Raw genomic sequence first — 15,033 nt, forward strand, 5'->3', positions numbered from 1 at the left:
GTTTTTGTACAACTAGCGCAAGATTACAACAAATGATTGCCTGTTTCCTGAGTGCCGTCTCGCGCTGATTTCCAGGTGAAGCTTGCAGTGTTCCTGCAGCACCTGCGAGCCATGGGCTGGGGATATTCTGCCATGGTTTTCCTGATTTACTTCATCCAAAACGCTGCTTTCATCGGTCAGAATTTGTGGCTGAGTGACTGGACCAGTGATTCTGTGGAGTACTACAACATGACATACCCTTCCTGGAAGAGGGACACAAGGGTGGGAGTGTTCGGAGCTCTTGGAGTGGCTCAGGGTAATAAAACAGTCATTCCTTTTGTATTTGCAAATATTTTCAGGTTCGTGCAAATTAACGTTAAGGAACATTATGTCTTACAGACAGGAAAATTCCCTACTCTGTTATTTAGGATCCTCTCATTTTTAGAGCGCTATATAGACAACCTAAACAGTCTTTTTATTGTACTAGAGGACTTGTGCACTGTGTGCGTTAGGTCCTTTGTCACAGGGACTCATGCTGAAAAGTGCATAGGCACCTATAACTTTTTATGTTAATAATTAGGAGGAATTTGTTTATATATAAAATTCTGTTAAGCTGAACTGAATCTTCTCAAGCTAAACTACTCAGTGTAATAAAAAAAAGTGTAATAAAACTAAACAAATCAATGAAAAACAAAACAAAAAATAAGGTGGATGCTTAAGAGCTGTTCGGTCTGGGGGAATGATGGGGCTGATGTAGAGGGTGGAGATGAGTATAAAAGTAGAGAGGAGTACAAAGGGAGGGAAAACATTTGTTATTTATTAGTTCTTTAACAGTATTTTTTTTGCACCATTGAAGTATGTTTTTTCTTTTCATATGATATTAAAATCACCAAAAGTGTGTACATTTAATGAATTGCATTTATATAGCGCTTTACAATGCCACTATTCATTCACACACTGGTGGAGGCAAGCTACAGTTGTAGCCACAGCTGCTCTGGGGCAGACTGACAGAAACGAGGCTGCCATATTGCGCCATCGGCCCCTCTGGCCAACACCAAGGACACAACGACCAGGACAGAGAACCTGGGATCGAACCGGCGACCTTCCAGTTACAGATGCGCTTCCCAACCCCCTGTTCCACAGTTGCTCTTTTGTATTGTGAATGGGTGACCAATTACATTGATCAAAGTGATATGTTTTAGTCCAGCTGCTTTATATTGTAAAAAGACTGGCAATTTGGACCTTGGTTCATCTTGAGCTTAGCTTTACATGCAGTACATATATTACTGATTGAACTATTTTTTTTTTTATAAGAATAAGAATTGAATTTGAAAAAAGTAAAATACTATTTGTGTTGTCATTATAGCCCTGCGAAAGACTGTCGATTTGTCCAGCTTGTGCCTTCCCTCTTGCTCTGTGGCAGCATAGGCTCCAGCCCCTGCAACCCTGAATTTCATACAACCTAAACTTTGTCATTAAGAATTTCTGAACATCCAAACCTGGTCTGGTCTCCAATTAACAAGATTCTTAATGACAATTAGCATTTTTGAAAATAAATATTATTTTGTAATAATAACAGCCACTTTATATAAGTAGGCAGGAAAAAGCACACCTGAGTGTTACTGTAAGTTCAAGGTTCTGTCCACAGTGGATTTGTCTTTGTTAAAAATGTAGTTCTATTATTTAGAAACGTTCTTGTTTTTATTGCAGGCCTCTTTGTGTTCTTTGGCACACTGCTCCTAGCCAATGCTTCCATTGATGCATCTCGTATCCTGCATTCACGACTTCTTAACAACATCCTGCGAGTTCCTATGGTTTTCTTTGACACTACACCTATTGGAAGAGTGATCAACCGCTTTGCAAAGGTAGGGTCTTGTAGTTCACTTTTTAAGGATTCTTTTCATAGTTTTCAATATTTATTTTTATCTTCTTGTGGCTTGTATGATTACAAATACAAAGTATAACTAGTTTTTAATGTCATTTCTAAAATAACAGTGCTAAAAATTGAAAAAACTAAACATTAAATTTTTTAAAAAGGCTTTATTTGTGTTTGCTGCAAGTTGTATATCCACTTGTTTAATTTAATTTTTCCCACTTTATCTCACATTTTTTAATACAATCCTAAATATTCTTAAAATTGTTCTCTCCTTAAGTCATTCTTTAAAGAGGCTTTCTTCCCAAGTGCCTCCTCAAGTATGCAGTCCAGTTCAATTTTATCTGGTGCTGACACACAATAACAGTCACTAAAGGTACATTGTATTGTAAAGGTAAAGCTCTTACAACAATCAAGAAAAATCCCTCAAACAATCAGATGACTCCCTATGAGTCAATATGAATTTAATATGAATATATTCAATAAATCAATATGCTGTTCAATTCATTTCAGTTTTATCTGCACAGTCCCAAATCAACCTGTTTGCGTTAATGTTGTAATATGTGTGTAGATCTGTTGTCTCTGTTAGCTGCGGTTACTAAATTCAGCCACTTGTTGAAAAAGGGAAGAAGGAGCTAATTTCTCTTGTATCCTCACATCCTGCTTATACCAACAAAAGGGTCTTAATGGACAAATAATTAATCATTAAATTATTACGTCGTTAGAATGGTTGTAAGTGTCACGGCTAGCGGTATGGCATTATTTTTATGCCACTTTTCTGAGCGCACGTAAAAAAAATGAGCACACGTAAAAAAAAATGCAGGTACAAGTGTTGCAGTTTGAGGAGAAATTTATTTTGAGTGAAGAAAAATTCATTGCTGCGTGCAAAAAATTTATTTCGTTGTTTGCTATTATCCATACACACACACAATAGCAGCCCCTCTCGCTCAGTTTTTGCACTTGCGCTCGCTCGCAATGTGTTGCTTGCGCTCTCAACACTTCTGCCCGTTCGCGCTCAACTCTTCGAGCTTTTACGCAGAGATGTGCAGAACCTAAAGGAAACCTAAACTGGGGAAGGTAGTAAAACAAACCTGAAACCTTAATCCACAGAAGGACATGCAGGGGGAAACGCACGGAAGTAACACAGAGTGACTCAGGGAGACAACACAGACAGACCAGCGGCGAGCACGAGAGGACACACACTATAAATACACAGAGAAACAGGGAAACTACACACAGGAGGGAGACACGACTGAACCTAGTTAACATGACAAAACAGGGAGGGTGCAAAACTGAACACACTGACATCAGACACTGACTTTCAAAGTAAAACAGGAAATACACAGACTGGTCTCAGAGACAAGGTACAGACGAGGAATGACAGGGATGACTAAACACTAAACAGAGGAAGAACAGAACCCGAAACCACAAACAGAACCACAAACAGAATACATAATAATAATCATAATAATCATAATAATCATAATAATCATAATCATAATAATAAACACAAAACGCTGGGTCACATGACCCAGGACCATGACAGTAAGACTCTGTATTCTTTGGAACAGCTCTAATCTCAGGAACAACTCAAATCTTTAAAAGTGTTTAGTCACTGATAAACATCCATGACTTATCATTGACATTTTTTCCAATATCCTGACTTTAGCTTTTATAATAATTGACTTTATTCTTTTAGTATTATTTACACTTATAATTTTGCTAATTATGTATTTTTTCTGTTTTTATGTGCACTATAAATAAAATTGACGTTTTACTTAAATAAGTACTAACTCTCCAAATATTATCCTAAAGGACATTTTTACCATAGATGAGGCCATTCCTGCTTCCTTGCGCTCCTGCCTTCTGTGTCTGATGTCTGTACTGGGGACAGTATTTGTCATCTGCATGGCAACTCCTTTCTTTGCCATAGTTATCATTCCTCTGACCCTGATCTATTTCTTTGTACAGGTAAGCTAAACAAGGTAAAGAAGATATGTAAAAAAAGCTAACCTAACTTTCCTATAATATGAAATGCAAACTGATTTTGTTTTGTCTTTCTCTCTACACCCAGCGCTTTTATATTGCCGCTTCAAGACAGCTGCGCCGGCTGGACTCGGTGTCTCGCTCACCGATATACTCTCACTTTGGTGAGACGGTGTCCGGCCTGTCAGTGATAAGAGCCTACAAGCATCAAGAAAGGTTTCTTAAACACAATGAAGTAACTATAGATGAGAACCTCAAAAGTATCTATCTGCGGATCGTGTCTGACAGGTCAGACATTGAACAGTGTACCAAATACAGATAAGCATGTGATGCTAAATGATGAGACCCTAAAATTTGTTTGTGTGCATATTTGTGGGGTTTGTTTTCTTGACAGATGGCTGGCCATACGTCTGGAGTTTGTTGGAAACCTGGTGGTGTTTTTTGCTGCTCTGTTTGCTGTCATTTCCAGAGATTCTATTGACAGTAATGTGGTTGGCCTATCTGTATCATATGCCCTTAATGTCAGTCACAAAAACACTCAGAATTTATCCTTATTTCATCAGTGTTTATGTATGCGGTAACACTAAAATGCAGGAATAATGTAAACACAGACCTCTCTCCTGTTGGGGTTCTGCAGGTAACCCAGACCCTCAACTGGCTGGTGAGGATGACCTCAGAGCTGGAGACCAATATTGTAGCTGTGGAGAGAGTGAACGAATACACTCAGCTTAAGAACGAGGCATGTAGAAATACTTTGTGAGCAAGACATTATTTATCCATTCATCCATTCTCTTCAGTCTATCCTTATCTGGGTCACGGGGGTGCTGGAGCCTATCCCAGCTACCATAGCGTGAGGGTGATACACCCTGGATGTGTCGCCAATCTGAAACAGGGATAACACAAAAGACAGACATCCATTCATACTGATATTCATACCTGTGGGAAATTTAGAATCTCCAATTGACCATACCCCAGTAACTGCATATCTTTGGACTGTAGGAGAAAGCCAGAGTACCCAGAGAGAACCCACACAGATATGGGGAGAGCATGCAAACTCCACAAAGAAAGGTCCCAGCCAGATGCTTGAGTCTTACTCAGGACTTTCTTGCAGTGAGGCAACAGTGTTAACGACCATGCTGCCATATGACATTATTTATACTTTGGTTAAATCAAAATCTACTGTTTTCTTAAATAGGACATGAATTTTAGGATTTCTACAGGCTGTGAGTTTATTGTAACTTTGACAGTTTAACGGGAATCTAATAAGCTTGTGTGCGACATCAACTGCAATATTTGCTCACTGTACAGTGATAATACTTTTATTCCCAGCTGCTGTTTCTCCACTGTTTCTTAACATATTACTGATAACGATTCAGATAATTGTCAAACAAACGAGATTTTGATGCAACAATTTCATTTTATGTTTCACTAACATTTGAGTTCACATGTTTGAACTCCACCTGTTATATTTGAGTTGGGTTGTTTATTCATAATGGCACCAGAGCTCCACTGATTAGCACATCCCATCATGCTGTTCATACTGAATTTAATCTGATTTAGAATATAACATTGCACATGTACACTTGGCCTTGATTGTTAATCTTGGTTGCATATTTTCATTTGAGCTATTTAATTTTTTACCAAGTGTGACGTCTTTTTAAGTTTTCTTTTTTCCTTTATTTTAGTGGTGTAATGTGTGCATGTCTGTATGTATGGCGTCTGTATAATTTTGTTTCTTATTTATCTTGGTTTGAATATTAATGCACAACATATAAAAGAACTTAGCTCAATTTGATAGCTTTTGTATTATATTACACATGCGTTCTGCTTCTTTTTCTGTTGTTACAGGCTGACTGGGTAACTGACACTCGACCTCCACAGATGTGGCCAGAGGCAGGAAGAGTGCATTTTGAGAACTACAAAGTCCGTTACAGACCTGAATTGGATTTAGTGCTGCATGGAATCACTTGTGACATCAACAGCACTGAGAAGGTGTGTGTGTGTGAGCGTGAGAGGGAGAGTCTCCATATATGTATAAAGTTCCTGTAAAAGTTATAGGTTTTACTGTATCTGATATCATATTCACCAAAGATACAAAAGCATGCACTGCTAAAAAAGAAAAAGAAAAAAATTGGATGGACATTAAATCATTGGGAAGATTTTTTCTCCCTCATTGAAAAATCCATAATATATAAAATTGTACCACTATTTTTTAATTTAAAAGGTTAACTATTAACAACGTGTGCAAGCTTTCTGCTGGCTGACATTGGCCAACTGTATCTAAAATGTAGCTTCCAGATACAGACCTGCACATCATTTTTTATTTGAGTTTAGAAAAGCTATTATGTTGAAATTTGTAATTTGGACTTTGTGCTGTAAGACATTGACATTCTACTGTTTGGGGGTTTTTTTTTATGTTTTATAGACCAATCTATTAATCAATTACTCAAGAAAGATGCCACAGATCAATCTGTGTTGACAGTAATTACATATAATTAAACTGTAAAATAATGTGAACTATCAGTTTTTCTTTTAATTTATACATTATGTGTATTACTGTATATTATAATCAGCTGTGATATGTAAACATGTAACTAGTTTATGGGCAGTTGTTCCCAAACTTTTTTTGTATTTCAACTTTGTTTTATTAATTTCAACAATGACATACAAAGTTAGCAACAGCTAAGTCCATCTTGATTTCAGAACAGTGGTATGTCCATTATACCCTCCAACCCCCCAACCCAAATTCTCCCCCTACCAGGTCTACAATAGACAAAACACTGCAGAAAACCAGTTTCTGCCCACACACACACACACACACACACACACACACACACACACACACACACACACACAAAAACCCAAAAAATAAATTTAGAAAAAAAAAAAAAACCAACACCTCAGGACCCATACACATAACAAGCATAACCCCCAAAAAACAACAACAACCACAACTCCCCCCCCCCTCCCCCCGCCCCGTAACCAAACAGACAAACAAAAACAAACAAAACAAAAACAGAGAAAACAAATAACAGAGAAAGGACCAAGCAAAACAAAAGGAAAAACAAATAGATAAGGTATAAATAAGATTTAAAAAAAAAAAAAAAAACATTATAATGTAGCTTCGCTCAGTTCACTGCAGACTCAGGAAGTAAAGTAATAGTGTCGACCAGCAAGAGAAATGATTTCCAGATTTTATTAAATTCCCTAATAGAACCTTTTAGAGAGAATCTAAGTTTTTCCAGCTTTAAGTTAAAGAGTACATCTCTCACCCAATGGTCATGAGTTGGGGGGTGGGGAAGCTTCCACTTCAACAGAATAAGCCTCCGGGCCAGTAAAGTGGTAAAGGCTAGGGCCTGTTTGAGGGGACCAGATAAGTTCAAGTCAGGAGGAATGCCAAAAATTGCAGAGAGTGGGTTCGGAAGGACAGTCTGGCCATATGCTTGGCTAAGTGTGTCGAATATATTCCTCCAAAATGCACTCAGTTTCGAACATGACCAAAACATGTGGACATAGTTGGCAGGCGATAGTCCACATCTGCTACAGGCATCACTGATGGTTGGATAGATTTTAGATAATTTTGCGTTTGTATAGTGTACTTTATAGACCACCTTACACTGAATCATGACGAGCACAAATTGAAGACGAGTGAATCAATTTCAAAGCACGATCCCACTGCTGTTCTGGCAGGGTTGTCTGAAGCTCTTCCTCCCATCTCAGCTTAATATGAGAAATGGATTTGGGGACCAAAGCATCTAGTATTTTATACAAGGCTGATATCAGTCTGTTTTGATGAGGGTTCGTCTGCAGGATGATATCCAGATTTGTTTCTGGAGGCTGATTGGGAAAGTGAGGGAACTGCGTTTTTACAAAATTTCTAGCCTGAAGATAGCGAAAAAAGTTGGAGTTAGGCAGGTCGTATTTGGACGATAGGTCAGCAAAAGATAGAAAGGTGTCCTGACTATACAAGTCCTTAACAGTCCTAAGTCCGTTATCTTTCCAACTACTAAAGGCCGCATCAGTGTTTGAAGGTGCAAAATTAAAATTTTTTGATAAAGGTGTTAGCAAAGACGGTCCAAGTAGCCCGAAGTATTTTCTGAACTGTCGCCAAATAGTTACTGTTTCCTTAGCTATTAGATTATCCCCAACAAGGGTTGGAGAAAAAGGGAGTGGTGAGCTGAGTATTGATGATAATGAGTAACAGCTAGATGCAGTTTCCATTTGTACCCAGGCTGTTACAGGGGGGTCGTTATGAACCCATTGTAAAAGTTTTTGTATGTTAGCTGCCCAATAGTAGTGTCTAAAATTGGGCAAACCAAGACCACCATCACTTTTAGAGGACTGAAGAATAGACTTGCAAATTCTAGCTTGTTTCCCTCCCCATATGAAATGTAACAGAATCTTTTCTAACTTGTCAAAAAATGCCTTGGTAAGAAAAATCGGGACATGTTGAAAAAGATACAAGAATTTTGGGAGGACACTCATCTTTATCAGGTTAACTCTCCCTGCCACTGACAATGGTAGAGAAGTCCAACGGTCACAATCTTTCCCAACATTTTCTAGTAGGGATAGAAAATTCTCCCTCATCATTTTATGTATAGAAGAGGAAATAAAAACCCCCAAATATCTAAATCCGGTTTCTGTCCACTTAAAAGGCACTATTGAGTGGGGAAGAGCTCTGGCCAGGGAATTAAGGGGTTGCAACTCACTTTTTTGATAATTGACCTTATATCCTGACAGTGTACCATATTGGTCCAGTATGTCAAAAAGCACCGGGAATGAGTTTAGAGGGTCAGAAATGTACAGGAGCAAGTCATCTGCATAAAGGGAGAGTTTGTGAGTCACACCGAACCTTGTAATGCCTTTAAATCTATCCTCTGAACGCAGCCATATTGCAAGAGGCTCGATAGCAATGGCGAATAGGAGGGGTGAGAGAGGGCACCCTTGCCTAGTGCCCCTCTCAAGTGGAAAAGGCAAAGACAAGTTGTTGTTAGTACGAATACAGGTGGATGGCGAGGAATATAGTAGCTTAACCCAGAGAATAAAGTCAGCCCCCAAGCCAAACCTATCCATCACCTCATAGAGGAAGCTCCACTCGACGCGGTCGAAAGCTTTCTCCGCGTCAAGAGATACCACAACCTCTGGAATTGAGTTGCACGATGTATGGATAATATTCAAGAGGCGTCTTGAATTGTCATATGAGTGCCTGCCGGCCATAAACCCCGTCTGGTCAAAGGCGATAATTTGTGACAGAACACGTTGTAGCCTAAGTGCGAGGATTTTAGATAGTATTTTAAAATCAATATTTAAAAGAGAAATTGGTCTGTAACTACTGCACAACAAAGGATCCTTATCCTTTTTCAAGATTAAACAAATAGTAGCTTCGGACAAAGTCTTGGGTAATTGACATTTTGAAAAGGCTTCATTATACATATCTTTCAACAACGGTGCCATAAGATCAGAATTGACTTTATAGTATTCTGCAGAGTAACCGTCAGGGCCCGGCGATTTACCTGTGTTTAAGGATTTAATGGCTTCTTGTACCTCTACTACAGTGATAGGTCCCCCTAATCCTTTCGTCAGATCTCTATCTATTCTTGGAAAATGTATATTTTGGAGAGTTTCTTCTGATAGAGGGGGAGAACTTGAAGTGTACAGATTGGAATAGAAACTTACAAATACTTCATTAATTCCCTCTGGGTCCGATATTATGTCACCAGCAGCAGACTTGACCTTTGGGATTAGCTTAGAGGTTGCTTCGGCACGGGCTTGATAAGCCAGAAGTTTCCCTGCCTTGTCGCCAGATTCAAAAAAGCGTTGCTTAGTCTTAATTAATTGAACCATAGCTGTTGCGGTGGTGGTTAAATTGAGACTGGCTTGAACTTTCACACGTTCTGTATAGAGGTTAGAATCTGGGTTTGATGCATATCTGCCATCTAGATCTTTGATCTTATTCAATAAACTGGACGTGTAAGTTAACTCTTTCTTCTTTAAATTTGACACAAATCCTATAAGCTGGCCTCTCATGTAGGCTTTCGACGTTTCCCATAATACACCTCTTGACACTTCAGTAGAATCGTTCAACTCAAGGAAAAGTGAGAACTGTGATCTCAAAAAATGTGTGTAGTCATCCCTTATCAACAGGCTAGAGTTAAATCTCCAATGTTTAATGGGTCGAGACGGGGTCGCTAATACCACATCAAAAGAAACTGGTGAATGATCTGAAATGGCGATAGCATGATACTGACAATGGCTAATTTTACAGAGAAACCTAATATCAACAAGAAAAAAGTCTATACGTGTATATGTACGGTGGGGATGAGAGAAAAAGGAAAATGCCTTAGTAGTGGGATTCGCATGTCGCCATGGATCCACAATCCCCAGCTGAGTTTTGAAAAATTCTAGGGTTTTAGCAGATTTATTCAGGGAACAGGCCTTAGTTGACGATCTATCCAGCAGAGTGTCCTGAACCAAGTTAAAATCACCTCCAATAATAAGATGATAGTTTTCCAGATTTGGAAGTGAAGAGAAAAGTTTAGCTATAAAAGAGTCGTCATCCCAGTTCGGCCCGTACACGCTAGCCAGTATCACAAGTGAGCCCTGCAAGTTTCCTGACACAAATGTGAAACGGCCATCTGGATCAGCAATAACTTTATGTTGCTCAAACAGAATATTATTACGAATAAGTATGGCTGTCCCTCTGGCCTTGGCGTTAAATTTGGAATGATATATATTGCCGATCCAGTTTCTCTTGAGTCGCCTCACTTCTCTGTTGCAGAGATGTGTCTCTTGAAGAAAAAACACATCTCCTTTAAGCTGCTGTAAATGCGCCATAACTTTGTTAACTTTGGTTGCATTCCCCACCCCTCTCACATTCCAGGAGACAATTCTAAGACCATTGATTGTGCTCGACATACCTTACTATATTCAGACAGGTCTTTGGTTTGACAAGTTGACCGTGGCCAGGGGAAAGCTGGTGTCTGTATTTGAGGTAGTAGACTGTGAACAGAACAGGGGAAAAAAAAAAAAACAGAAAGAAAAATAAGTAAATAAAATAAAATAAAATAAAATAAATAAGACACAACAACAACAACAACAGAAAAAACATAAAACAAGGCAATACATACATGCAGATCGAACAACATAAATTGGACCTGGATACCCCCGAAAACAAAACTTGCAAGTGTCCATTGCACAGCAGGGTGTAAACATTCCCATGTGAAGACTTCGCCATCACAACTCTTATCAAATGGCTTGCTTCCCTGTGGGGAGGTCTCACTATGAAAATATGCCTTGTCAATATTCTGCTAGAAAAAATTGAGGAACTAGGATGTATCTTACTATACAAAAACGGACAGAAGAAAAGCACAAAAAAGGCAGGCTGGGGTATTGTTGTCCCCCATTTGTACATGGCAGGAATCAAACTGTAGGAGAGGCAATAATAATGAAAAAATGTGTGTTTATATAAAGTAAAACAGTATATACATATATGTATACGTAGCAGACTAGCGTGCCAACAGTGATATTAGAACAAAATATAAACAGGGGTATTATAAAGGAAAATGAGAGAAAAACAGAAAAAACAATGAGGTTAGAATTACTCAAACCATGCTGTCCTCTAGGTACCAAACATCAAACTAAAATGTCATGAGCCCTTCTATGGAAGTGGCAGGATCCAACCATGACCCTCAGATCAGGTTTCCAGAATGTTAGAACTCAGGGGACGGTGTAAGGCGATATAGCTCCGAGCGTCGCCTGGTGACGCCAGTCGCTTCCGGTTCCCTTCGTCAGTCATAACGAACAGTTTGGCCGGGTAGCGAAGCTGAGGCTTGAGTCCAAGATCGTACAACTCCTTCATAACTCCGCGGTAAGCGGACCGTTGTTCCAGCACCTCAGGGCAATAGTCCTCGACAATATGGATGGGGGTGTCCTTATATTTCAGTTTACCCCACATTTCCCGAGCTTTGCGCACAACGAGCTCACGGGTCTGGTAGCTATGGAAACAGACAACAACCGCTCGGGGTTTCGCGTTGGGGCCTGGTCTTGCCACCAGTGCCCGGTGGGCTCGATCCAACTCCGGGGCCGTTTTCAAAGCGTCCACTCCAAATATGTCCACAAGCACCTGAGAAAAGAACACAGTCGGCCTGGGCCATTCAATATTTTCAGGGACCCCCAAGAGGCGAATATTGTTGCGGCGGCTCCTGCTTTCAACGTCGATTAGCCTAGCTCTCAGCTTCTCGTTATCCTCCGCCACCACCGCTAACTTAGCCACCACGTTCTGGAGCTCCGCGCTCGTAGTTGTGGCCATAGTTTCCAAGGCTGTAATCCGTTGGTCATGGTTGTTGAGAGTCGTTTGGATGCTGTCCAGCTTGTTTTCAAGTCGCTGAACGGATGTCTTGAATTCTGCCGAAAGCGAGGCTTTGTGCTCGTCCAGCGTGGTCTTTAGCATAGCCATGATGGCTTCATTAGCCGCACCGAGCTCATCTCTTTTTTGCTCCTGGTTCCTGGTGTTTCTACTGGTCATCTTGGCAGATTATGACACCAGACACACAATACCACCAATACAACTCCACACTTTGTAGTGAGAAATTATCAAGTAGTTGTGATAAAAGTAGAAGCCCTGCGAAGAGCGACTATTTCGACATGCCGTCTACCGGAAGTCTTGTTCCCAAACTTTTTTTGCTAGGCCGGAATATTCAGCATTGCTATCAATACATCCATCCATCCATCTTCTTGTGCTTATCCAGGACCGATTCGCGGGGCCAGCAGCCTAAGCAGAGAAGCCCAGACCTCCCTCTACCTAGTCACCTCCTCTAGCTTATCCAGGGGAACACCAAGGCATTTCCAGGCCAGCCAAGAGATATAATCTCTCCATGGTTTCCTGGGTCTTTGCTTTCTTGCTGAGGACCATGGCCTCAGATTTGGAGGTGCTGATTTTCATTCCCACCGCTTCACACTCGGCTGCAAACCGTTCCAGTGCGAGCTGGAGGCCATTACCCGATGAAGCCAACAGAACCACATCATCTGCAAAAAGCAGAGATGAGATTCTGAGACCACCCAAGTGAAAGCCTTCCATCACTTGATTGCGCCTAGAAATTCTATCCATAAAAATTATGAACAGAAGAGCAGCCCTGGCAGAGCCCATCACCAAACAAGAACGAGCCTGACATTGCCGGCTATGCGGACCAAACTCTTGCAACGGTTGTATAAAGATTGAATGGCCCGTAGCAATGGGCCAAGGATCTCATACTCCTGGAGCACAGGACACTCCAAGGGACACGGTCGAATGCCTTCTCCACGTCCACAAAACACATGTAGACTGGTTGGGCAAACTCCCACGCACACTCAAGTATCCTTGAGAGGATAAAGAGCTGGTCCTGTGTTCGACAACCAGGACGAAAACCGCATGGTTCCTCCTGTATCCGAGGTTCGACTAACAGACAGACCCTTCTTTCCAGCACCCTGGCATAGACTTTCCCGGGGAGGCTGAGGAGTGTGATCCCCCATAACTGAAATAAACCCTCCGGTCCCCCTTCTTAAAAATGGGAACCATCTATCAATCCAGAGGTACCACCCCTGATGTCCACGCAACATTGTAGATGTGTGTCAACCAGGACAGCCCTACAATATCTAGAGCCTTCAGGAACTCAGGGCATACCTCATCCACCCCAGGGGCTCTGCCACCAAGAAGTTGTTTAACTGACTCAGTGACCTCGTCCCAGTGATTGGCAGGTCATCCCCTTTGTCCCCAGATGAGATATACCAGTGGGATTAAGGAGGTCCTTGAAGTTTTCCTTCCACCGCCCGACAATTTTCTAAGTCGAAGTCAGCAGCGCTCCAACCGCAGTATACATAGTGCAGCTAGAGCACCTTTTTCCCCCTCCTGATTTGCCTGCCAGTTTGCCAGAATCTCTTCAAGGCGGTACGAAAGTCTTTTGCTATGGTCTCTCTGCACTCCTTCCGTACACGAGTTTTTGCTTCAGCCACTGCCCGAGCTGCATTCTGCTTGGTCTGTCGGTACCTATCAGCTGCCCCTTAAGTCCCACAGGCATCAACCACCCTGTGGCCACAGCTCATTGCAGCAGCTTCAGCATGCTGAACATGGTCCCTTCAGACTCAATGTCCTGAAGCTCTGCTGGAGGTGTGCGTTGAAGATCTCGCAGACTGGGGCCTCTTCTAGGCATTCCCAGCACACCCTAAGTATACATTTAGGTGCACCAGGCCTGTCCAGCATCCTTCTATGCCACCTGATCCAACTCAACATCAGATGGTGATCAGCTGACAGCTCAGCCCCTCTCTTTATCTGAGTGTCCAGAACATATGGCCACAGGTCTGGTGATACAATTACAAAATCAATCATCGACCTGTCGCCTAGAGAATCCTGCACAGAGAATCCTGGTGCTACATGCACATGTTAGAACATGGTGATTGTTATGGCCAAACTGTGGTTTGCACAGAAGTCCAACAACAAAACACCGCTCAGGTTCAGATCCAGGAGGCTGTTCCTCCCAGTCACGCCCCTCCAGGTCTCCCTGTTGTTCCCCACGTGTGCACTGAAGTCTCCCAATAGGACAACAGAGTCCCCAATGGATTAGAGTAAACTCAAACACTGACAACGTTGAAATATTGGTGTCAAAGTAAAACTGAGTAAAGACTGTCTGCATTGCAATAACATATTTCACTGAATTACTACAAATAGCAGTGATGACTATAAGCACTGTAAAATATCTGCTACCTCTGAAAAATGTTGCTTCTTTCTGTAACATTACTGAAATGTCTAAGATCTTTTACAAACTAAGTACAGACTGAGTATATTTGCTTATTATTGCATTATTTATTGCTATACTGTTAAATACAATTTATATCCAGAAAGAAAAATGTGTAGATTTTTTTTTTTTCTTCAAATATGTGCCAGCTGTTATTTTGATCTTATGTGTTTTCTCTCACTGCATTCAGATCGGTATTGTTGGTCGCACAGGAGCTGGGAAATCAAGTCTTACCAACTGCCTGTTTAGAATTATTGAAGCTGCTGAAGGTCGCATCCTCATTGATGATGTAGATATCGCTACAATAGGCCTGCACGACCTGAGACACAGACTCACAATTATACCACAGGTATACACATAAATATAAACAATAACCTTGTCAAAGAGTTTGATATTTCTAAAAGTACACTGATATTTGTAATCCCGTGT

General features: G+C 41.0%; 1 protein-coding gene across 1 annotated transcript in view; it reads left to right on the top strand.

Moving 5' to 3' along the window:
* The window catches only part of LOC113035395 (ATP-binding cassette sub-family C member 2-like), a 37,867-nt gene that overhangs the window by 19,222 nt on the left and 3,612 nt on the right, over positions 1 to 15,033 (top strand). Inside the window, exons 22-29 of the mRNA XM_080288119.1 lie at positions 76 to 295; positions 1,690 to 1,844; positions 3,668 to 3,823; positions 3,927 to 4,126; positions 4,233 to 4,359; positions 4,476 to 4,577; positions 5,687 to 5,830; positions 14,795 to 14,953. Of these exons, the coding sequence (XP_080144245.1) occupies positions 76 to 295; positions 1,690 to 1,844; positions 3,668 to 3,823; positions 3,927 to 4,126; positions 4,233 to 4,359; positions 4,476 to 4,577; positions 5,687 to 5,830; positions 14,795 to 14,953 (1,263 nt within the window). The remainder of the gene's footprint in view (positions 1 to 75; positions 296 to 1,689; positions 1,845 to 3,667; positions 3,824 to 3,926; positions 4,127 to 4,232; positions 4,360 to 4,475; positions 4,578 to 5,686; positions 5,831 to 14,794; positions 14,954 to 15,033) is intronic.

Source organism: Astatotilapia calliptera, chromosome 13, assembly GCF_964374335.1.
Source record: "Astatotilapia calliptera chromosome 13, fAstCal68.1, whole genome shotgun sequence".
Classification (NCBI taxonomy): Eukaryota; Metazoa; Chordata; class Actinopteri; order Cichliformes; family Cichlidae; genus Astatotilapia; species Astatotilapia calliptera.